Consider the following 26037-nt stretch of genomic DNA (forward strand, 5'->3'; position numbering starts at 1 on the left):
AAGAAGGCTACAAATCTAATTAGTGTTGAGAAAAACTTCCAGTGGGTTTTGGCCATTCGCCAGCCATTTCAATCGGAGATTGCTATTCTAGAAACTTTATATCCCAGTTCATTGCCACTAATTTAGTTTGGTGTCGTGAGACGCAAGACAATTACTTAGGGATCACTTTGCATCGGTCGTAAAAGACCTTTGAATTGAGTTATCGACTAACTTGACTTGATTCGTCCCTTAAAGCCAAGTCATATCAGTCAAAGCCTATACAGACTAATTTATAATTGCAGCCGATAAGCATATAATTATTTTATTGATAATTTTATTAATTTATTATAAGAGGCATTTAATAAATATTTAAATAATTATTTCTTTTTGATTATATCACTTATATGTTAATCAATAATAATAGTATTATCATGTTAAGTTGCAAATGTCGTACTTTGGCTCTTTAATTAAATTATGTCATAGTGCAGATAGTTACTATTATAAGTAAAGTTAATTAAGTATCAATTTAGCGCGTGAACGTCTCATATAATGAGAATAAGTCGTGTTCTCGTCATGAGTTATGAGTGTGTTGATAGATGATACTGATATACGTGATTCGTCAATATAGTTGCAGATTCAGATAGTTATCAACAATGTTACTTGAATTCGATATTATTATTTTATGTTAAAATCATACAATTCAAATAAATATTTTTGCAATTGTTCTTATTAAAACAAATATCAATTTCATTCGATTTAGGAGTACTTATTAAAATAAACATGGATGTTGAGATATCTATTTGAGCTTAGTAGACTTTTATATTGTTTTACCGATTATCATGTAAATTGGTCCACATAATATGTAATTTTTCACGGAGAAGGTTTTAATACTATGCTGTAACTCTAGCAGCTCGACAACAACTGGTGTAAATAAGCTGGCTTTATAAAGTTTGCCGCGTTTAAATAGTCTAAAATATATGAGAAACATATAGAATAATATTTTAAGTAAAGAATAAATCTTGAATTACAATTTTCCTTATACCCCATACTACTAAGCGAAGCGGTGGTTGAACCTGGTTATCATCCTAATTCAAATCCCATCCCCTCCCAAATCAGGTGACGCCTTCCACCTCTGAGGTTTATGGACTTAAGTGGAATCTTACACGAACCGCTTAGCTGCCTCGTTTAGAAACATGTCAACTCTTAAAAATATTAGTTATTAACTTTTTTTAATTACTTGTAACAGGAATTGTAGCTAATAAAAACAATTTTTATTATTTATCTAGAACTATGTAGTTTACAGGTTTCAATGAGGTTTATACCATTCCTTCTACTGGCTTGTACATAAATCCGTTTATGAGCAAACCAGTGTTATCTAGCAGTTGTCCTGATACCAATTTTTTCTATTTCAGAAAAGTGTTTTACAGTTTTCAATATTAAATAATATATTTTTGATGAAACAAATTAATTTAATTCCGTCTAAGTACAAAGTATACATAAAGTGTTGAACCGTTTTAATAGTTATAAAAGTGAACCAAAGTTAACAATATGTGTTAAAAATTAAAGTGATAAAATGATCTTAAAAAAAACTGAACGTTACAAGGAACTGTTTTATGTGAAAAGTGTTAAAAGTAAAACGATATGGGATGAGTCATAGTGAGAGATGTTATGTCCAACCCACTGTCCATTCAAAAGATGATGCACGAAATTCACGACAATGCTGGAGCAGGTGCAAGCGACGTGATGGAGGAAAACGAGGGCGGTGGGAGTGGGGATGCCGAGGTCGATATGGACGATTTCGGCTCCCTCACACTACCCCCCGATCTTCCTCCATATTCAGGCGATTATATTATCAGTGACTATATGGAACGTCTCGGAACACGTCTCAACATCTTGGAAACTGAATTAAAATATGCGTGGCGAGCTCTTGATCTACTTAGTCAAGAATACGTTAGGATGTGGGATCGATTAGAGAGGCTGGAGTCATTGCTTGCTGATCAACAGGGTGTAATATCAACTCTTCTTGATTTCTACGCGTGTCGCACTGTCACATCCAGAGATCCTATGTCTAGGCTAGAGGTAATCCGAGAGATATTAGGAAATGGTACGGTAGAAGATGGTATAGAAGAAGGCTTAGATATAGGAAGGAGTGCTGTATTACTTGATTCACAAGAAGAAGCGATGGAATCCAATGAGGCCTTTTATAGAAGCCTAAATCAGGCTTATAGAGATGATTTGGTGTGTGATGAAAATTCAAGACCACCGTCACAATTGGATATGATCTGGGAAGCACCAGAAGAAGCTGATGTAGAAATTATACCCACAACTTCAAGACAAATTTACAGTTCCAGTGATTATAAAAATTACTGTGGATTACAAGGTGGACCCGGTATAAGTGAAAGAGATATGGTACATCTCTCCACCTTAAGTACAATAGATCAAATTACTGTAGATAAATTACATGAATTAGATAGGTTGACAACCCAATTACACAAAGATTCGAGAGAGTTAAAAGACTTGAAAACTAGACTTCTTAGTCCAGAAATAAAGAAATCAGCAAAGCACGATAGAGATATTGAAGCTAAAACATTGGTTGAAGATGGAAATATTATAAACGAGCAATTAAAAAATATATACACTGGTGGTGATAATTGGGGTATCAATGACATGATGAAAAGTTTTGATGATTTTATTTTAACGATACCTAAAGAAAACACTATGAGAGATAAATCTCCATCGAGGTTATCTCTTTCTGAACATTCAGGAACAGATAGATCATTAGATTATTTGCCGCCTACTTTATCTCCTCGACGAAAATATATACATGAAAGAACAACAACAGAACCATATACAACCGTAACTGGACGCTTAGCATATAGTTCAGCGGTAGCTAATGCTGAAATCGCAGCAAAATCATCAAAGTCACCTAGTGCAATTTCAAGAGAAAGATTTGATTATACTGCACAATATCCAGGAACCGACGCAACAAGACAAAATTATTTTTCCACGAAAAGTACAACTCAAACATTGACTGAAATATACAAAACCGACCAACACTCTCCGGCATCTGTTCATGAAATGTTTACTGTACCAGCAGATAACATAATAGAGATAAACTTTGAGGGAAACAGATTACGAAAATCTCCTAGTCCACCACCACCTGCACCTCCCAATGGAACGCAACTCTTTTCGTCAATCGATAATAACAATGAACTATTATCAGCTCACTCATCAATGTTATCAACAGCAATACCAACAGAAAGTATGCGACTAAGCCCTCGATCACCTAAATCTCCTAAAACTTCTCCAAAACATGTGAAAAGAGATAGTACAAATATAGTAGCAGCTAAATCTGATTCTGGACTTTCTTCAATGAGTGGCTGGTCTAGCTTAGAAAAAAGCCCTGGTTCACCTAAAACAGGTAAAATCGGTCATTCTGTACATGACAGTCACAAGATTAGAATTTCTTCCCCACAATCGGTTCAAAAAATGAATTTTGAAATAGATTCCAAGCCGTATTTAGAAACACTTGTGGATTCATACCAGTATGAAGACAAAAGTGTCCAAAGAGATTATAACTTACGAAAAAGTGACAGCTTTAAAGACACTACTATAGATTTAAATAGGTTACAGGAAAAAATGGATTCTAGTTTTATAAAAAGTGATATTCCATATTCAATAACGGATGAAAATACACTTAATAACATAGAATATTATTACCAAAATGAAGCACCTTCAATATACTCTGTGGCCGGAAATAGGCAACCCATTTTTACTACAGTTTATAGTACACCAAGGGGAATGCTTTCAGAAGATAGACATTTTTCCGAGTTATTAGATAGAAATGAAATTACGGAGCCGGTTCCTAAGCAAATAATGGACTCTTATCCACCTGAACCCAGTTATCATGCCCAAACTGTGGTTATTTCAGCTTCAAATGTGAATAAGAAATCTTTGACAAGAGCAAATACGGTTGGACAAAACGATGTTCATTTGCATCAAAATGGATACAAAGCACAGAATCATCGTTCAGGATATCCAACGGGAAATCTTACTGATGCACTGTCATATTATCCAACATCTACTCGATATGATTCTCCTAAACGTGTTTCTTTAGATGATCGAATTTCATGGCAAGGAAATAGATCACCAACAAGTTCAATGGAAACATCTAGTTTAAAATCTCATTCTTTGAATATATCAGAAAGAAAGCAATTTCAAAATCAATTACAACAAGAATATTTTAAACAACAACAGTATGATCAACGAAATGGTAATGTTATGAATGATGGGCAAGATGATTATGATAAACAAGCTTTAGAACATAATATAATGAGAAAAGAACAGTATGTTGATTCTACAGGCATATTGGTTTCGGAATCAGGATATTTATCGATTTCATCTAACTTAAAAGGAAAAACACATGATAAACAATCAAAAAAACCGAAAAGAACGTCATCTTTAAAATCCGCCATGTCTTCTATGAGCCATTGGCTTCCGGATTTACATTTACCAAAAAAGCATAGATCTCATTCTTTACCATCTGGAGTAGATACAGTAGAACCAACTCAACAAGAAAAATCATTAAAAGAAAGAATATTATCGGCGCAAAGACGAAAGAAAAAATACCATTTAGTTGCATCAATGTCGGGATTGTTGCAGAAAGCAAGAAGAAAGCAACAGGCTAGTCACCAGTCATTGTCTGATCCAGAAACGTCTGAAACGGAGTGGTCTGGGGGTCGTTCGAGTGCTCAATCAGAAGATTCTGATAGTGTATTTTCTGATTCCACACATGAAGGAAACGTTTTCGCAAAGGTTCCACTCAAACCTAAGCAAAGGAAAGTTAATCACCAAGAAATAATCGAACAGCAACAAATGATTCAAGAGTTACAAAAGCATGGTGCTGAATTTCATGAAGAAGATAATGATGAAAGTATAATGGAAGAAAACGGAAAATTCCAAAGTGGTGTATTGCCACGAGATAAAAGTGATGATATTGATTTTCATTTCGCTCGTGTAAGTCAAATGAATCAAGGTAATATAACAGATTTAGAAAAACTGGATATTGATACAGATATATCAAATATAGATCCTTTTGAGGAAGAACTAAAAGATGATAATAATGGCCCCGCCTCTCTATTTGCAACCGTCGGTGACGTTAAAAAAGCCGCTGCCTCTTTAGATGAAGGGTTGACTGAAAATAATAAGCCATATAATGGTAGCTCTCAAGAATTTGCAGTCTCAAGAGCTTTAGGCAAATATCGATTGCGGAAATCTTCATCTGTTTCTGACGATCAAATATCTGATACCTCTCCACCTAAGGCAGATTCAGTTATACCTGAAGAACCAAGTCATACAGTGCATCAAAAAGTCAAGAAACCGTTAAAATCAAGTCCTCCGGAAATTATCAGCAGCTCAGTTCCTGAAGAATCAATGGCATTTTCAGAACGTAGTCCTTCAATTCAAAGTGCTCGTGGTATTCAAAATAAGTTTCAACCACGACAACAACAAAGTTTAGATATTCCTAATAAACACGATGATGACGATAGTAAAAGTACTCATTCATGGAGAAGTGGTTCTCGTGTGTCTTCTAGACGTCAAAGTACAGAAGATAGCATAGATTCAGAAGATGAATGGTATTGCTATGAACTAAAAAAATTAGAAGAAATGGAACACCAGTCGCATCTAGAGGCAGAGAGAGAAAAAACCTTAGAAGAAGAACCCGAAATTGAAGAAGAATTTCCAGATGAACCAAATGACAATTTAAAAGAAAAAATGTCGTTCGTATTACAAGAGTTGAAACTCAAAACAGCTACGATAAAAGTGAAGTGTGATGAAGAACCTGCAGAAGATACATGGAAAGATGTAACAACATTTCCTGTTATAGATGACAAAGTCGACAGCGATGTCACTCCAGAAAGAGAATCAGATGATGATAAATCGTATGGGGACTCGGGATCGGGTGAAACATCTGGCCCCGATAGCCCAGTCCAAAGTGGTGACGAGTTCGATGAGGATTACGATATGCCACCACCACGTCAAGACCCTATCCCAACTGAACCACCACCACAGCAAGATGCTCCAGTTGGTAGTAAATGGAAATTACTAAAAGCTTTAAAAGACCGTAAAGCTGAAGAGAAAGCAACAGAACCTCCTGTCGCAACTACTCCGTCTACCGAAAAGGATAAAGTTAGCGCTGGTGTAAGTTATCTTATGCAAAAATTTCACGAAATTAGAGTTAAAAGCTAAGACATAAGCTCTTAAAGCGATTAAGGTAGTTGTTTATTACATATTATATTACAGCTTTTAAAAAATGTAATAGGTTAGTTCTACATAATTTAGCAGAAACATGATAATTGCTTAAATATTTATACACATATAGAAAAATTTAAATATTAATGTGTAAGCATAAATTGATATTAATATGACGTGTACACATTCGATCTGATAATTAAAAATTTAATGCATTAACCTGAAAAAATCCTTATACTTGATACGATATACTTTCAAGGCATTTGAAAAACATAGTTAAAAACTGAAAAAAAGAACAAAATAAGCAAAGGTTGTGAATTTGATTTATTACTCAAGAAATACAACGCAATTGATAGTTAATATTATATATATAGACACTCTTTGAGTCTTAATATAGAAATAAAAATGCATTTGCTATTTCGATAATTGAATGTTCCTGCCAATATTGGTGTGTAATAATATTCAGAACGAATCTTCCGTTGTTGTAAATTTACATTTTGATTAATTATAAATGAATAACTTACAGCCTTATTTATAAATATTGTTCAGCGAGTGATTAGTTAAAAAACGCTGTGGTTTCTTCTTTCAAATGTCAAATAAATAAGGACAGTGAGAGCGAATTCGGTATTTAACAAAACAGCCGCTAAACAAGGTTTATAAGCAAGGTCGTTTGAGATTGTGCTTAAGTATTATACTATACACACTTAAATCTGCCATTAATACTAGATAATATGAACGAGGCAATAACTAGGTATTACCACCGCAATCCGTACTAAAGATTTTCTATAATATACATTAATATTATTCTTACTAGAATTTTATAAAACCTTTAGAAATATTCAACTTGAAAATGTTTTTACACCAACTCATTATTATACATTGCTTGAAGTAATTGTATAACTGAATTATAATACTCTTTATGACAGTATAAAAATAACGTAGTCAGTATTAGACAAAATGTATCTACTTGGTGTTTATTAATAGTGCCAAGCGCTAATGCACAGAGTAAATAAGAAAATAGTCATGTTAATTTTTTTTTCATAATATAAAAATTCTTAAAGCATAAAGGTACAAAATTTTTCGCCGTCATATCACGTCATATCATAAAGAGAAATTCTTCATTTTTTATAATCGTAATCGGAAAATGTCATATATTGCTTCTATTGATAACATATTATATTTACTCAGTAATAATAATATTTTAAAATTAATGAGCGCAAAACATTATTTATATATACTGTAATTGAAATGCTTTAAATGCCTTTACAATTTATGTTTGTATACATACATAATAATATTACCTGAATCTAATTAGAAGAAAAAATACATAGCATAATGTGTAAATTTCATTTTTATTATTTATCGGTTAAATATACAAATAATTAGTTTTATTGCAGAAATGATGAAAGGCCACATTATCATACAGTATATTGTCATAAAAAATCATATAATGTAGCATAGAATTAACATTACATAGGTCGTTCAATCATATAGTTATCGACACCTATATAACTTAGAGGGCACTAAATGTACTATCGTTGTTATATCTAGTGAAATTTAGACGTTACCTATAATTATATAACATACATTGTTCTCTGGCCATGGATTTAAAGGATTATTAAGAGCATTTGCAATTATCAAAGACGCTTTCGTTAGAAGCAACATTATTATGGGACATTATATCAGATCCCGCTTAAGCCTAATAAATGTATTAAAGAAAACCTATTGCTTTCAATGAACTTATTGGAAAATGTATTAATAAGTATGTATCTCAACAGCTAACATCTCTAAGCATCTCCATGACAATTATGATTAGTGTTACTTTGTTAATAAGTTTAATTAAGTATGTTGATAAAATATTAATTCTCCATTTGCATATTTTGTGACCATATTATTGTGTTTATGAGAAAATTTACATACATTTCGTTTAAAGTATTGACGACGTAGCTCGGATTTGTAATACTCATACTGATTCCGCTAACGTTTCTATTAAAAATTGTTCTTTGGCATAAAAAGTTAAGAAATGTATGGAAATAATATCTTTATTATTATTGAAATTATTGTTGTTTTTTTTATTTTGTTATCAATAAATGTTAGATTTTTGTTTTGTTTTTATTTTTAGTTGTTAATTGTTATTTTTATTTTTATTTTAGAATGGCACCGGCGGTTTCAACGACCAAGGCGGAAGGGGGAATGGGTATGAATGTTTTTAATAACAACATTATTACATCGTTTTATTATTGTATCAAAATAAACTATTTTAAGAAAATTTGTAGCTTGAATATAATTTTAGACTGCCTGTATAAATTTGTAAATAACCATTCAAGTCATAGTAACAAACGTAACATTATTCGTTTCATTAGGCATCCCGGGGATAATCCCTTCTATAGCAACATTGACAGTATGCCTGACATTCGGCCGAGAAGAAAATCTATTCCATTGGTATCGGAACTTGTAAGTAGCATTTGTAAATGTTTTGTGTTATCTACAAATTCTAGTAAAGATCAAATGGAGCTATTATCTTTCTTTCTTTGGCCGGTTTCAATTGACTATCTTAACCTTATATGTTCCAAATTATTAAAGGGGTCAGCTGATTGCGAAAGGTAGATATTTGAAACTGGTCGTAAATGTTTACAGCTCGCATCGACGTGCGCTTCCTGATGCTTAGTAACATTAGGCGCGTAATAAATGTTTTCTTCTGAACGGGGAGTTTCTATATATTACTTTCTTAAACAATTCACGTAAAGATCTTCTAAAGTCGTGTCGAAATACATTCAAATATATATATTTTATTAATCTCGGATCTCTACGTGTATTGTTCCAATTTGATGATTTTTGTTAGACTTTCGACGGTCTATACAAACCCTTCTACTTTCTTTGATGTATTATGTTATATCTGTGATTTATGTGTATCCCTTCTAATGCTACTTGTGTAGGTGGTCTTTACCTACTTATTTTAGAGGGCCTTCCAACACCAAATCACCTGCAAGATATAGTGGATTTAGGGGTCACCTGAAATTTATAATAGTGTAGCGGAACCATATAATGCAAATGAAAATTCCTGATTAAAATTAATAATCTCATTGCATTTTACCCCTAACCGTGGACCCGCAGGTTCTCAAGGTATATCTCTCCCAATAACACTTTCTTCTATGCATGGAACTATTAAAATTTAATATAAATGCTTTTGATATGCAGTTTTTGTTGATAACATAATTTTCTAGATAAACCGCTTTTGATTTTTAATTTTTTCTTGAAGTAAGAAACTGTAATCGAAGTGGTCGCCTCAAGCAATTGCATGAAACAGCTACCTGGCTAATGAATTTTTTTTTATTTGACTTTAATGAAATAACTGTTACTAGTTAATTAAATTATAATTTTATGAATACGGATACAATGCAGTGCACGAGCTTCATACTTTTTTGTTACCTAGTCAAATAATATTTGTTGATAGATAACAATTCAAAAACCCGTTCACGTCGGGTATCGAAGATGCAAAATTTTTTTATTCTGCATACATTTTATTTTAAAATTTGCACAAAACTAAAATATTTTAAATGCATTTGTATTTTGTTATTTCACGAAAAATCTTGTTCCTGTCCAAAAGTTAAACTTAATTTTTAGAATCTATTATTCTAAAAAAACTATTACAGGCTTAAAGAACAGCTTAAATATATAGCATGAGTAGAATAAAGAAACCAGTATACAAAATGAAATATTAGAAAATTTTAAGTTTAAATATTGTTATTCCATGTAGAACTAATATTTAAATCAAATTTAACGTAACGTTTGATTTTATGTCATTTTGGATGAATTTTAAGCATTTATTTACTATATAGACGATGGCTGCCACAAAGAGGAACGCAGGTTTGACATCGGCGGTTCATCGGGCAACTTTGAATGATGAAGAATTGGTAAGTTATCTGACTCCAGTTTCTGAAACAATTATTAAAGTCAAATTAAATGATTTGGCCTAATTTGAATAGTCCTTGATTGATGAGCTGATGACGCAATACGCAGATATAAACATTTGATTTTGATAATTTTAGAAACTGGCGGTTTGAATTTGTAGTTAGTAAAAACTAATTCAATTTGGGTTTACATATAACCGGAATCACAACTTATCGGTTATAATATGTAACAAAGAATAAAACAAAATTCATTTTGTTTTTCTTAGTACGGCAGATTTAAACTTTAAAGTGTATTGCAGAAAATGCACGTTTACAAGAAGACATTGCAAGCACTTATTTATCCAATATCATCAACAACCCCACATAACTTCGTGCTTTGGACTGCCACGTCACCGACATATTGCTACGAATGTGAAGGATTGCTGTGGGGTATCGCAAGACAAGGAGTCAGGTGCACAGAGTGCGGTGTCAAATGTCACGAGAAATGCAAAGACTTGCTCAACGCTGATTGCCTTCAGAGTAAGTATTGGATCATAATTCTGGTTTAAGCTCTACATGCTTTTGATAATTGGTTTTATATAAATACAATATTATTTATTGTATTGTTTGAATAGAATAATTTAAATTAATTATTTAATTTATTCTGAGTATTTAGTATAATATTGTATCGTTCTTTTGAACGTTCAATATAATATTAATGAATTGAAAACCAATTTTCAAAATAATTGTGAATTTAATGACATTTTTCAAAATAGCTATTACGATAAATAGCAATTTCATACTTTAGACATTATTGTCACAGTCAAACACCTCATACACTAGAAACGTAACGAAGAAACAAACTGAATGCAATTTACCTAATTGACGGTCACGTCCTCAATGTTAAGGTCGTTACATCATAAAGACATGTTCTACTTCGATGTTTCTACTTTTCTGGCAGCGGCAAAGCGCCGTTCTCCTTATTAAGTTGAAGTAGTGTCAAGATGCACTCGTAGCGGGTGACATCGTAGACAAGATCTTTGTTGCCGAACGAAGCCGAAGGCAATCACGTTAATTTAAAGATTCTATAAATACTTTAATAGTCGTCATTTTATTATTAAAATTTAGAATCATTGAATATAATAGGAACATTTATAACTTTTATCCTTTGCACAGATAAGCAGTTCCAAAACTAATGCTGAGTAATGAATTCCCGCAATTACGAAGAAGTAACAATAATCGTTACCATACCAATCATACCATACATATGGTTAAATTTGTGTTCTTTTAAAGGTATATTATAATATACCTCTTGACATAATTTTAACACGAAAGTGCATGAAGATAGAGCGGATGTTCAAAGAATATTCCGAACTCTTCTGAACTTAAAGAGCCTTGAACAGCTCTTGACAGGTCATCTGACTTCTCAAGTTCTTTGTCCTTTACGTTTGATATCAATTAAAATTTATGGTCAGTAAAATAAGTTTAATTATATATTTACACGGCACAACTTATGATAAACCTAAGCAAAGTATAATTCAATGATTTGAAAGTACAAGAAGTTAGTTTAATAAAATAAGTAATAATTACGATGCGCGTTATCTTAAATGATGTAACGATCTCATATGTATAGTTTATTCCCCATATATTATTAGATTTAGCAATCTAGATGACATCTTAATCTAAGGTAACATTATCATTTGTTTTGTGTGTTTATTGATTGGTTCAACATTAAAATTGTCGTAGTAGTCAAAATTATAAACATTTAAAATAAAGTTATGCATGATTTGAATTCTTGCATGATTGTCGGTGGCTATTTGTGAATTAACGGCCTAGGGTAACCGTAAATAATACTATTCAGGCCTTAAACATTTTTACATTTTTTATACTCCGTCATCTGGATTCATGTAATTCAGGATACAAGAATTATTATTATATTTTTTCATATTGACGTTGTCTTTTAATTTTACTGTTTCCTTCTTTTATGTGTGACCTCATATAATAAAGCATGAAATCCTCCTACAAAAATATGGTCCTTTTGCTTAATCGGAGTGCATGGCTATCGGTATAAAGTTCAACACATTTTCAAAATTCAGATTCTAATAACATTCGTCTAGATTCACATTTGCACCATCATTTAGACGGGCAGTCGGTCTGATAATATTCGATTAAATAGTTGTTCTCAACCTATTATTAATTTGGAATAACTAAAGTCGACTGCACGTCATCGTCATAATAGTTTACATTTCAAAAGCATTAATAGTAAATACATTTATCTATACAAACTCTTCATGAATTGAAATTAATTAGTCGGGTTTATTATATTCTATGTATTGTATTCATTTAATTTTCTATCAATGTATTTTTTTATATTTATCACAAATTCAAAATTTATAAGATATTTATATAATACAATTTTATTAATATTTAATAACGATTAATGCTTGTGTTTTGATGTATATGTAGATAATCATATCCAGAGTATGTTTTAGTTAAATAATTAATAATATGTTTTTGAAATGTATACTATAAAATTCACTTAGGTAGGGATACCGACCCTGTTCTTTCCTCACGGGTGCCCCGCCCAGCGCCGAAACTTGTCAAGAGCCCTTGAACAGTATTTTTAAATTTTCTTTATATATTACTCAACATTCCACAATATAAACACCGCTCGATTATTTTCTAAAAAGATGCCTACAAGCTTCGTGACACAAGCGCCCCAAGTGATAAAAATCCAAACTGTGCCTGTTAGCAATGTCTGCACGCAGTCCAAATTTCTGTCCACTTCGATATTATATGTGGTCTTAGTTTCATTTCTTACGTGTTTTTAATTTATAGACTTCCGCGTTTCTGTGTTTATTTTATTTATTAGTTTTATGTTATATTTTTATTCTATTTTCAAAATATTGCATATATTTATGCTGATATTCGTTATAATGAGCACTGTGACAATATTTAAAATTGGATAAAACAAAAATACTTTTACAATTAAACGCAAGGGGAATACCACTCTTGATAATCTTAACGCTATTTTCTTTTTTGTGGATTATTGATATTTATTTCGTCAATATTTATTGATAATACACAAAAAGTGAATGGTTACTTTGTAAATAGCTTTGAGATACATTTTGTCAAAAGGCGCCGTGCTCAGGTTTGCTCCGGCTGGCGCCGCTCTAGGCCAGCGACTTCTTCAGATCCGACAATAAGTAAGCCATGATATTATTACGGCTCCAAGTCGGAATCTGATTGGGTTGTGTCCTGTGAGTTGTCGTAGCAGGCCTGACTGCAGGGCGGGGTGCCTTCCCGGCGCAACCCGCAATTTCTAAGAATGGTATTTGCATCGCCTGAACAGTGTGTTTCGCAGGGGCCGCTGAAAAGTCATCCAAACATGGCGCCGAAGATAAAGCCAATTCCATCATCACCGCCATGAAGGAACGAATGAAGCACCGAGAGAGAGATAAGCCGGAAATCTTTGAGTTAATCAGGTACATCAAATTAGGTTAGATTATTATTGTGGTTCTGTATAGACAAATTATAAATAACTGTCAACAAGGTTTAATTTTTTTTTGTCAGTTTTTCTTAATGTGTATTATTATTATTATAAAACAATAAATCTTATACGAGTATCGTTATATATTTTTATATCTTAATTACAGAGAAAGAAATACAGGTACTATGAAGCAGTGTTTGAAATACATCTAATCAATTGTTGAAATTTTTTTTTTAGTCTCAGCATTCATCATTAATTCAAAGTTTTGGATTTAATATTGAAATAATTCTATGACTTCTTGTCATCGACATAATATTTTATTAAATAATAAACCGTTATGCTTATTCATTGGCAAATTTATCTGCATGATCATATTATTAAATCAATCAATCACCAATAAAGATCTTGTGGAATTGGAAATTTAGTGTTATAAGTTTATATTTACTTCTCGTATTTATACAATGGTTGCAACTGTTTTAAAAAAATAAACAATAAAAAATGCTCCTCTATTCATTAACATTAAATTTATCATTATGTATATCATCATAAGTATGTATTTTGGCTTTTTTAAAAACACGCTAAGCCTTTCGAAGAAATAAATATCCTAAATACCTCTTTTTTATCTTCGAGCCAAGAGTGATTTTACTAAATATGGTGTTGTTTCTATTCATTTGTTTTATGTATGAATGTAAAGTTTATTAAAGGAAACGAATACCGCTGTTATGTTATAACTTATAATTAGGTGATTAATTTCTAATAACTATTTTTTTAAATAGTTAGGGGACATTTAACCATATTGTTAAAGCCGTTTTTGACATCTGTGTATATGCAACAGACGCGTGTTCAGCATCGAACAAGAGGGGCATTCAGCACACATGAGCACCGTGAAGCAGTCCGTCCTAGATGGCACGTCGAAATGGAGTGCGAAGATCGCCATCACAGGTTCGAAGATGTGTCGTGGATAATCCCTTTATTTTCAGATCTTCCAGGTCTCCCGTCCAGTCGAACCGGTCAAGGACAACAGAGAAACACAATACAAACACGACACTAAATTGTTTCGTGTCTTTCGTTTCATGTGGCGGCCAGGCGGACTTTTAACGTCGACCCCGACACTCACATAGACAGCCTCGAACAGGCTGAGCAAATCACTATTGAAGGGACTTCAAAATGGTCCTGCAAAATCGCCATCACAGGTTTGCAGTGGTCTTTTGCGGCTACAGACCGCGCGCTCGCAAATTTGATTCTATTAGAAATGACTTCGCCTAATTTCTCTGTACCACTTGTTTGATGTTTGCTCAGATTTATTATTTTTAGTGACTAAAGACACAGTATATAAAAATTTAAGCAAATATCAAAACTCTCTCTGCAACTTTACTTTACCTACTAACCCAGTCCATTCACGGTCGTTAGTGCACAGCCTCAACTCACTTCTCTTGACAAAACGTAGCTTTAAATAACCATTAAACACAAGGAAATTCCACGAATCTGACACAAATATTAATTATAGTTACAATCAAAACAATAATATTATGCACACACAAATTTTATGGTATTTCTTACACTTAAACACTTCATATTCAATTTGATCATGATTGTTAACCATAACAAGGTAACATATCTTTTAAATTGACGCAATTGCATGAATCACATGTCACTAATAATAATTTATTACTGTCACTCACTTCCAGACTCGACACTGTTATGCGGACAATAATATTGGTGGACTCACACCAAAATAAAAATAATTTAATTCCCTTGTAGAGTTGTACCAAAATAGGTGAATGCATTTAAATTTAGCGACGTGAAAGCATGCAGGATACGAAGCCTGTAAGAAAAAAAATCCTTTTCTCTTCTTCCTTCTGCTATTTCTTCTAAACAACTTTCGATTCGTGAAAATTCCACTTTAGATTTCATCCCCGTGCATATAATTTTTATTCATATTTTGAATTTTACTTGACCAAATTTGCATTAGAATTTGCGAATGTAGTCGCTATGTTCAAGTTGTTTTAGACTCGAATTTGGGCATATTTATATATAGACAACATTTTGGTAGATTTGTTGCTAGTGTCTTCTTTACGCGTATCGAACAGTACAACAGGAAACCCGTATTTAGCCATCGCCGTTTGCTGTAATATTACCAACGATCCAGTGAAAAGGTAAGTAATATTGTTAGGATATATTAATGTATGTACATATATTATTGGCATAATTATGTATTGCAAATCTCATCCCATAACTGATATAATATAAAGCGCAGATTGTAATCCAACGTAATTAATTTGCGTATATTTGGTATTAAGTAAAAGCCTAAAAATTGTGTTGCCTATGCCAACAGCTTTGATTTTATTGCTACTTTTATGATTATAAAAAGTTTTACAATGCAAATTGTAAAAAGGGTATAGTGACGTAAGATATTTATTAATATTTAAACGTTTGTGTGTAATAATTTATACCTTTTGAATAGAATACTAAAATGAGTTTTTCGTGGGCAGTTATCTGCGCTCAAGGGCTGATAGCCAAAGATAAAAGTGGAACCTCGGATCCGTACGTAACCGTCCAAGTAAGCAAAGTTAAGAAGAGGACCAGAACCATGCCTCAAGAACTAAATCCAGTTTGGAACGAAAAATTTTATTTGTAAGTTAATAATTCTATAAGACTTTATTATTTTTAACTTCTTACGTCAAAAAGAAATTGACAAAGGAGTCGTTTTCATAAAATAATAATGTTTCTATAGCAACTCGAGCTAACGATATTGATTATGTAAAATATCCGTTTTTATTTTAGCGAATGCCACAATTCCTCGGATCGGATAAAAGTAAGAGTTTGGGATGAAGACAATGACTTGAAATCGAAACTTCGACAAAAATTGACACGAGAATCTGATGATTTCTTGGGTCAAACCATTATTGAGGTTAGTAATGATAACGTCAATAATTTGACCAAACGTATTTTGGTTTTGCCAAAATAAAAAAAATAAAAAAATTAATTTAGTTTTCTTTACGTTGATTGTTATTTATTTCAACTGTTATTTATATGTTACAACAGTAACAGTAACAGTAACAGCCTGTAAATGTCCCACTGCTGGGCTAAGGCCTCCTCTCCCTTTTTTTGAGGAGAAGGTTTAAGAAGTAAGAACGCGGGACTCCTAACCGATGATCGTGGGTTCAAACCCGGGCAAGCACCACTGAATTTTCATGTGCTTAATTTGCGATTATAATTCATCTCGTGCTTTACGGTGAAGAAAAACATCGTGAGGAAACCTGCATGTGTCTAATTTCACTGAAATTCTGCCACATGTGTATTCCACCAACCCGCACTGGAGCAGCGTGGTGGAATAAGCTCCAAACCTTCTCCATATGTTACAATATGAATGTTTATTATATGATCATAGTTTTATCTTCTAACTTTTTTTATGACGAAACAAAATATTCTGTGCGTTTGAAAAATGTATTTTAGAAAAACACATACCCTGCCTAGATATCTGATACCCTGTGGACATGTATCTCCTGTCAGTTGTATTTATAAAAAATGACAGAAGAGATTGCAATTCCTGTTTTTCGTTTTGCGTATGTGTCACGTCACTTTTGTTGTATGATTGACATGACTGGTACTGATACAATAGCCGTATACGATGGTATTTCTGTAAGGATTTAGAATTTTAATAGTTAAATCGTTTTCCGCATTGCAATCTGCATAGCGTTTTAGGTTATCTTATTAAAATCGAAACCAATGTGAATTTCTTTCACAGGTTCGAACATTATCCGGTGAAATGGATGTTTGGTACAACTTGGAGAAAAGAACAGACAAGTCTGCTGTATCCGGAGCTATCAGGCTTCACATCAACGTTGAAATAAAGGGAGAGGAAAAAGTGGCACCTTATCACGTCCAGGTAAGTAATAAATATATTTTTAAAATTACTTTAATCACAATTGTTACAAAATCAAACTTGACTACAAAATACTTGATCGTAAATATAAGTTATTATTCAGCACTTAAAACTTATCAGCTTATGAAACGTAAATGATATTTACTGATTTTTTTGGAAATGCATGTACGTAAAAGCTATCAGGCACTTATGTTTATTCTACGAATGATTCACCGTTTCCTAAGGCTATAGTTAACGGGCATTCACGGTGATGAAGCTTACAAGTTCATATGAGAAAATCAACAGGTTTGAAAATATTGGCTCCATGCCTTATGGCTTATTGCCAACATTTCGGTAATCACTGCGTAGTGCAGCAATTATTAACTTAGCAAAATATCTGTGACGGAATATAATAATAATAAATGGAGATTTAATTTATTATACTTTTTCCTAATTAAAGGAACTTTTTTTGAGCTAAGGCAGCTCAGTGGCTACTTAAATTTTAACTGAAAATAGAAGAGTTCATTCCAGTTAAGCACCGCTGAATTTTCATATGATTAATTTGTGTTTATGATTTGTCTTGAAATTAGTGGTGAACAAAACAACGCGAGGAAACCTTCATATTATGTCGCATGTATTTAATATTAGGATTTCAAACATAGTGTCGATATACAAAATATGATGACTAGATCTTTTATTATAACATCTGTTGCAACAAAAGCTTATGTAAAATAATTTTAAATTAATATTTTTCATTTTAAGAATAATTTGGCTTAAGCTTATTTAACATTACAACAAAACTATACACGCGTATTGATAAACAATAACTTTTAAACATTTTCAAAAAACAACACAATTCTCGTTACCTAAATAATTATTATAAAATGTCAATATAATACAATCCCACTATTATGACGTCATAATAGTAATATAATCAAGGAATTAGGAAAATTTGGTTTTATCCACTTGGAATGTAAAAAAGATTTCCTGCAATTTATCTGTATAAAAAATACGGGGATAATTCAGAATTTAGGGTATAAAGTTTTTATTACTATTTTAAATTATTATAAATATACTTCTGTTATATATTCTAAATTTTGATAATAATAACCACGACTGATAACAAAGTTTGATGGGAGAACTTTTCATAAATGTTAAAAGTTTGTAGATGCGACTAAGCCAAACTGCTCGGCTGCTGGATAATATTTAAGTATAATTTCATCCCCACTTTCGGAAACATTTAGATGCAAATTTTAAAGCACCAATGCTTTAGTGTTTGGGCTCATTATCAATATTATTCTTTACTTGGCAAATTACTTATTACTTTCTAACAAGCGCGCTCCATCTTAGACTGTATCATCACTTTCCATCAGGTGTGATAACAGTCAAGCGCTAGCTTATATATTTAAAAAAAAATTACAAAAAATGTACTGTTTCACGATCTATTCCATTCGACGATAATATTATAAGCAAAATATATTTAAACAATAACCAAATTTTACCCTAACAATAAAGTCTTGTTGATTTTTTTTTTCATAAAATTAGAAAACTTAATCTAAAAATAGAATTGAATACATGTATGCCGATGTAATTGACATCGATGTAACATAAATACATAATTGTCTCACGATGAATAAATGTAATTGCACAAGTTTATTACTATTCGATTTTTGAAAAAAAAATCTGTGTTTGACACAACGGTTTTTTTTTTATTTAACTACTACAAAAAGAAAAAAAATGTTTTTTTTTTTTACCTATTATACGTTTTTCATGTAAAAAAATATATATATAATGTATCTCACATGCAAATCTTTTTAGCCTAACTCGTTTCCGTTGGTTTCGTATTAATTAACTAAATGTAGAACGAAATAATTGCAGGCGATTTTGTGGGTTAACGCCTGATTTAAATAAAAAAAGGATAAAAGATACCTTTTATTAACAAACCCAAAGCGTATCTACACAATGTTTTACAATAAAAGCTAATAACATCGGGCGTTGCCATCTCAAATCTCTTATTACGTAAGAAAATTCTATAACATCCCTCCACTTAGCGATGCAATGTTCGCGCCCTCGACAAAATCCAATATTAATAAAACTTATACCAATGAGTTGAGTACGAGTTTTAAAAACTTTGACCTCGCTAACTGTTTCTTCGAAAATTACGAAGTCTAGTTCAGAGAGACGTGATTAATCTTTTTTCTTGGCTTGTTTTCAATAACCTATTATTCTGTTAGTGACAAGCAGTTTTTCAAGAGTTTAATTTTTATCTGTGTTGAGTTGAAAGCGAACGTCGTGAAAAAAACTACACGATTCTTTGACATGTTTGCCAACATTACTTGTAAAACTGGTATCTAAATGTTTTATAATTAGAAATTATTATTGATATACTATATTTGTATGAACAAAATGATAATAATCTACTTCTAATATTTTAAAATTATTTTACTTATAATGAATAAGGGAAATAACTTCATAAACTATAATTTAAATAACTAGTAAAATTTTAAATAAATGTGATATCAATAGTAACAGTTGTAAAATGAAAAACTAATTCAGTGTGGTCTCACGACTCGACGCCGGTTAATTTCTTGGATAAATTCGTCCGGTAATTAAAATTGTAATTAAGACCATTAAACGTTTTCTCACTACGAAATTATAATTTTTAATATAATATTATTTACTTTTCCAAAACCGTGAAATTATTTTAACAATCTAATAACATTTACGACTTTATACGTTTTCAGTTTATATTGTAATAGAAAAACAACATTAAAATATAAGACAAAATTTATTTTAATTTTAATTTATAATTCTTGTTTTCTTTTGTTTTTGTCCGCATTTGCATTTACTACAAAATGATCAAAATAAAAGCCAAATACGAGTCCTTTTAAAGTTTTATTAAATATTGTGTTAGTTAATTAATTTTTTTGTCATAAAACATATAAACGATACCAATAATGTTCATATATAAGGACATTGGATAGGTATTGCTAATTTCTATTATCTACTAGGAATAGTTAAAATTTGTTGGCTTATAATATCATATACTCAGAAATAACTAAAGCTGACTAATTTTATATCATAATTCACTAATTTTTCCTATTTTTATATATGTATCAAGGTAAAATAAATAGTCAATATTAAGAAAAAAAAAAACAAATTAATTATTTCTCAAATATTTTGCTTTTAATATCCTTGACTCGCAGCGATTTAAATATGTGACTAATATTAAATCTGATCCAAATTAGACGAAATAACATAGAAAATTCTGTATGTAAAATGCTTCCTAATTTTAAAACTAGGTCTTCAGTTCAAGACATCTCTCGAGTGGATTACGAAGTAAATACGAATTCTAGAAGTGAAAAATAAAACCCAGATTCAAACGGATGTCCGTTAATGCCAAACATATGCCGAATTACTTTTAAAACTTAGCTAAAATAATTCGAAGCTAATTTCTGGAGTTTTAACTACTAAATACGAAAAAATTCTTTTAGTAAAACTAAATTGTTAATTTAAACTGTCCGATATAATATCTGCAGTGCTGTTCTATAAGAACTCTTCTTTCTTCTTTTCTTTACAAAATAAGATTATTATTTATTATTGTTTTGTAGTTATAATTAATTTTAATCCAGCTTCAAAGAACCGATTACGCTGAAACTGTGCGCACACTTTTCGTGCCCTTAATAATAATATTAATTGAAAGTAATAATAACGAAACTTAGTATACTATCTTGCATACTAAATTTTACCACTTTTATGTTTATGAGTTTACTTTACGTAAATAGAAACTCGAGTAATTTAGTTAAGGAATACTGCTTAAAATAACACTGGAAATATAAATGGTATTACTTAAAAATGTATTTTAAAAGTTTTTACAAGCGGTAACGGTCTTACATAGTATTATTTAGAGTTCATTTCCGGTAAGATATCAAGTACTGGTCGGAGATGAAATCGCTTCGGCCATTTCCGCAATCACCCTATATTTATTATTATACTTAATGATTTTTTTTTTTATAATGTCCTTATATTTTTAAAAGGAACTGCGGTCTCCGACGTTTTTACTCTTGATACAAACGAATTTTAAAATATTTTTATAGTAGTTATTAATATGAGTAGCATCCTCGAATTTTTGACATTTTAAAAGTTATCGTTACTGGTCCGACTTATATAAAATTTCAATCAAAATTTTTCAGTCCGGAATTTGATACAACATTTTTAGAAGTATGTTTCTGTTTATTTTATGTGATATGTCTTTAGAACACATAACAAGTTAAACGCTTAAGATACATATCTGAATAATATGAAGGAACATAAAAAGCACCTAAAGAATAATAAGAATTTGATTCATCGATGCCTTACAATAAAAAAAAACTAAGAATCGAATAAATTGCAAGCCATACAATAAAAGAAAAGTATCACTCCTAAGCTATTAATTTACATTTTGATTAGTCACAAAGTTCATTATTTTTTGTATATACATTCTATATCCATATTTCTGTAAATAACGATACAAAAAAATATTCAATGTAACTTGGTTTGGCAATTGTTATATATACCCTTAGCCAGAGAATCGGTACATACAATAAAGAAAAATAAATGGTTCATTTCCTGGGGTGAGTTAAAAAACTATATCTTCATATTTAACATTCACGCGTTCGAAATCTAACACAGCTACCCTGCAATAAAAATGGAGCTACGCAAAAAGAATTTAAAATGTAACAGAGAACAACTGAAAAATGTTTCGATAAATGCTACGTCAGGATTTAACTGAATTGATTCCCATTCAGCGAGGTTATTCAGTAAGAAAGAAATTCGAAACTTAACTGAATTCGAATCGTAAAATATAAAAGATAGAATAGGTAGAATTAATATTCGAAATTTAAAATAGTAACGAATGTTAATTAATCGAATGTAAAAGATTACTCAGTTTTTCGATTGGTCAATTTGAATTCGGGTTTCGAATTAACACTGGTAACACGGGTTTGCTCACATCCAAAGGGCTCTGATTGCTACCACTTTTATGGCATCTTATTGTTTAATAACATAGCATATTATAATAAGAGTTTCTCAGATAAACATTTTTCATCAATCATTCATGAATAAACCTAGATCAAAATAATTTCAGTGATTTTGGAAATGATCTCGAAATTACCTTTAACTTTTATATATAGTTATTACATATATTAAATTTTGCTTCGAAAACTAACTCGTTTTGACAGAAATGAAATTAGTAAGTTGTTTATGTAGCAGTTTTCAAACAATGTTGTCACAATACATTTCATTTCTATTCCAGGTCTCTAAAGATTATAAAACCTAAATCAAATTTGTATATACATATATACAATACCGTCAGCTTCGTACGGGTGAAATATTAATTTTATTTATTTTTGTGTAAAAAAATCCTAGACCCGATCGCAGCTCCACCACCACCGGGTCCAATCCAAATCATCAATCTAATCTATCATAACAACTGAAACACACAAAAAAAACATCAAAATCGGTACAGCTGCTTTGGAGGACTTCAGTGATATCGCACACACAGAAGAAATATATAAAGAAAATGACATTTGCTTAATATTTTTCGTAATTGAAACGAATATAACGAGACCTGAATTTCCAATAAGGGATAAGTATTTCACAAGTGGGACCTTAATTTTGACCTATATAGAGGTCAATTGACTAAATGAAACTTCGATTCGAGTATTATACACTTAAGTGTTTTATTCATTAAAAAATAAAATATTGACGCGTTTACTTTATTTAAGCTTATGTCTAAAATACTAGTTATATGTTAGTAAGGGAACTTTATAACATGCCAGTAGGAACTTGTTATCTAAAACATATGAAGTAACGAATACATGTTTTGAAAGCAAGTCGAACCAGACATTTAACAGACGGCTAAAATCAATCGGTTCAGAATTCTATCCTTATTATATATTTTTATATAAAAAAGGTAGATGGACGATTACGCCTGTATCTACACTGGCTTACTTGCTATCGGCACACAACAATACTACGTATTACTGTTTGACGGTATACGATGAGTGGGTGGTACCTACCCAGACTTGCACAAAGCCTTACCAAAGAGTATACGTATGTATTTTACACGTTTAGATAGTCTCACTTGAGAATAGTCGCCGTAACCAAATTCGGAAAGAAAGACAATACAAACATATATTATTATATTAAGTAAAATAAAAAATAAAAACTAATCATAACTAATGCTTGTAAAGCATCTTCCTTTAACACATAAAAACATAATTTTAACAATAACATTTGTTACTTTTTTCAAGACAAATATAATATAATTTATTTTAAATGCTCTCCTTCTGTAGTGCCTTTATTAATTTTCACATTACTTTAGTGCCCGGGGGTGCTTTCGTAACAAAATGTGCGAGGATTTCATATTATTTACTGTTGTTTATTGTTTTCATAACAGTGTTCTAAATGTTGCCTCACAATTTTAATATAAATTTGATTATACAAAGCTGTTATACAATTTATTATTTCACAACCACATTTGTTGTTATTTTACGATATTAACTGCTGCAAATTTTGTACTATTAACATGGGATCAAGATCGGCAAGATGACAAGTGTTATTTTTATTTATAGAACAGATAGACAGACAGCAATGAGCTACCTGATAATAAGTTGTCACCACCCCTCCTAGACATTGGCATTGTAAGAAATATTACCCTTACATCGCCAATACGGCACCAGCCATGGGAACTAAGATGCTATGTCCCTCGTGCCTGTTTAGCGGTAGAATATCTGAGTGGGTGGTACCTACTCAGACGAGCACAAAGCCCGATATGCTGTAACCATATCTACAAGTATTCGGCACTTAGTTAAACAGTTAAGCAAAAACGTTTATTTTAAACAGTTTTCATTTAGACAGTGTAGACATATAAATGAATACGTCTTGAAATATCTATCAACAGATATAGGTTTCTGCACAACGATTTTCTTTAAAACCGAGCTCAAAATGTACAATTTACACGGTATTGCTGTTTAGCGGTAGAATATTATATATACACATAAATTAGCTACTGACTTATGTAATATAATAATGTATGTATATATATATATATATATACATACATTAAATATATATATATATGAATATATATATATATATATATATATATATATATATATATATATATATATATATATTTTTTAATGTTACTACCTATATAATATATAATTTTACCTACCTAAATGGGCTTGCATAAAGCCAAACACCAAGTCATCTTGCGTAGATACACACACAGTGGCCATAATTGGGCAAGGATGACGTTATTAAACATAGACTAAACGCGATTAAACGAGTAACAATAGGTAGCAAAACTTTTACTTAGTGCCTTAACAAGCAATTAGGGTAATTTAATTAGCATCACTTCACTTATTACGAGTACATACAATGTCTTCGTCAACAATCTTGTTAATCAATATATTAAACCATATAAGTATTACGTTAACCATATAAGAAATATGTTCAAACATTATATTTCTCTTTTAACAGTTTTTTCTAAATTTCATATGTTGAGATAAATTCGATTGCTTATTTTTTTTCTATTTTGGAACCAACAAATAAAGAAGAATTATCTAAGAGATTAGAATCGAATCTGAAATTGCATCGATGCGCAAGCCATTAATCAATAGACTCGATTTGATCATGATATTTAATAAATAGGAATTAGAAATGAATAGAAACAAACTCTTAGTTTTTTTATGTATCGTTCAGACGATAATTCATCCCAAGCACAAGCACCACTAACAAGAAAAATCTTACAAATACCCCTGAATGTGGCAATGAATTCAAATAAATAAAAACTACTTCAAATGAATAAAAATAATCAAATTATTTAAAATTGGACTTACGACTTATGTTCGAAGCGTACAAAATATTTAAAAAAAAAACAGGTTCACGAGTTCGTTATTGTTATATCGTTTTATACTATGTTAAGATAAAATGTGCTGCCTCATACTAGGTGAGAAGTAACGCAATTAAAACTTGCTTGCGTGCGACACTCATGACCCCTTTTACGTAATAAGCGTTAGAAGAGCTTATTAACTTCTATGTATAATAGGAATCAAGAAAAATTACATTTTAGTCAAATAGTAAGTGCGATGACTTCATTAGCTTCATAATCACTTATTTGCGTGACAATTAATTACATAATAATTAGGTATTGTAATCATGTTTTAATTTAAAAGTATACATTATATCGTACATGTCTGGACTAAACTTACTGACAGCTTTTATATATTTTTATGTAAGGCACCTGATGATAGATTTTAGCACTGTAAAAAATAGTAACCATTCCTAGCCAGAGATACCCTGGGCTCTGCACATTTTTATGGTATAATTTACTCCAATTACGAAAATATGACTTCGAAACGACACTTGTCTTGGTGCATTTTAATTTGGGGAATGAGGACATGGACAATAAAGGTACAAACATATTTTATCTAACGGTAAATATCATTTTAACAATTAATGAAATGGAATACAATTCTGCTAGAGCTATGCTGAGGTGAACATTTAGTCAGACA

At 31.2% G+C, this 26037-nt stretch overlaps 1 protein-coding gene across 4 annotated transcripts in view; it reads left to right on the forward strand.

The window, feature by feature from the left end:
- Positions 1 to 1369: 1369 nt before the first annotated feature.
- Positions 1370 to 26037, forward strand: part of LOC126773190 (protein unc-13 homolog A) — a 58444-nt gene continuing 33776 nt past the window's right edge. Inside the window, exons 1-10 of one of the 4 annotated variants that reach the window (XM_050493914.1) lie at positions 1370 to 6180; positions 8385 to 8428; positions 8595 to 8685; positions 10071 to 10145; positions 10442 to 10661; positions 13474 to 13606; positions 14447 to 14553; positions 16104 to 16245; positions 16396 to 16522; positions 17360 to 17500. In XM_050493914.1, the coding sequence (XP_050349871.1) occupies positions 1648 to 6180; positions 8385 to 8428; positions 8595 to 8685; positions 10071 to 10145; positions 10442 to 10661; positions 13474 to 13606; positions 14447 to 14553; positions 16104 to 16245; positions 16396 to 16522; positions 17360 to 17500 (5613 nt within the window). In that variant the 5' untranslated portion in view covers positions 1370 to 1647. Of the gene's footprint in view, positions 6181 to 8384; positions 8429 to 8594; positions 8686 to 10070; positions 10146 to 10441; positions 10662 to 13473; positions 13607 to 14446; positions 14554 to 14697; positions 14805 to 16103; positions 16246 to 16395; positions 16523 to 17359; positions 17501 to 26037 lie in introns of all 4 variants that reach the window. The other 3 variants (XM_050493915.1, XM_050493916.1, XM_050493917.1) reach the window with 3 other exon arrangements.

The sequence above is a fragment of the Nymphalis io genome, chromosome 14, assembly GCF_905147045.1.
Source record: "Nymphalis io chromosome 14, ilAglIoxx1.1, whole genome shotgun sequence".
NCBI lineage: Eukaryota > Metazoa > Arthropoda > Insecta > Lepidoptera > Nymphalidae > Nymphalis > Nymphalis io.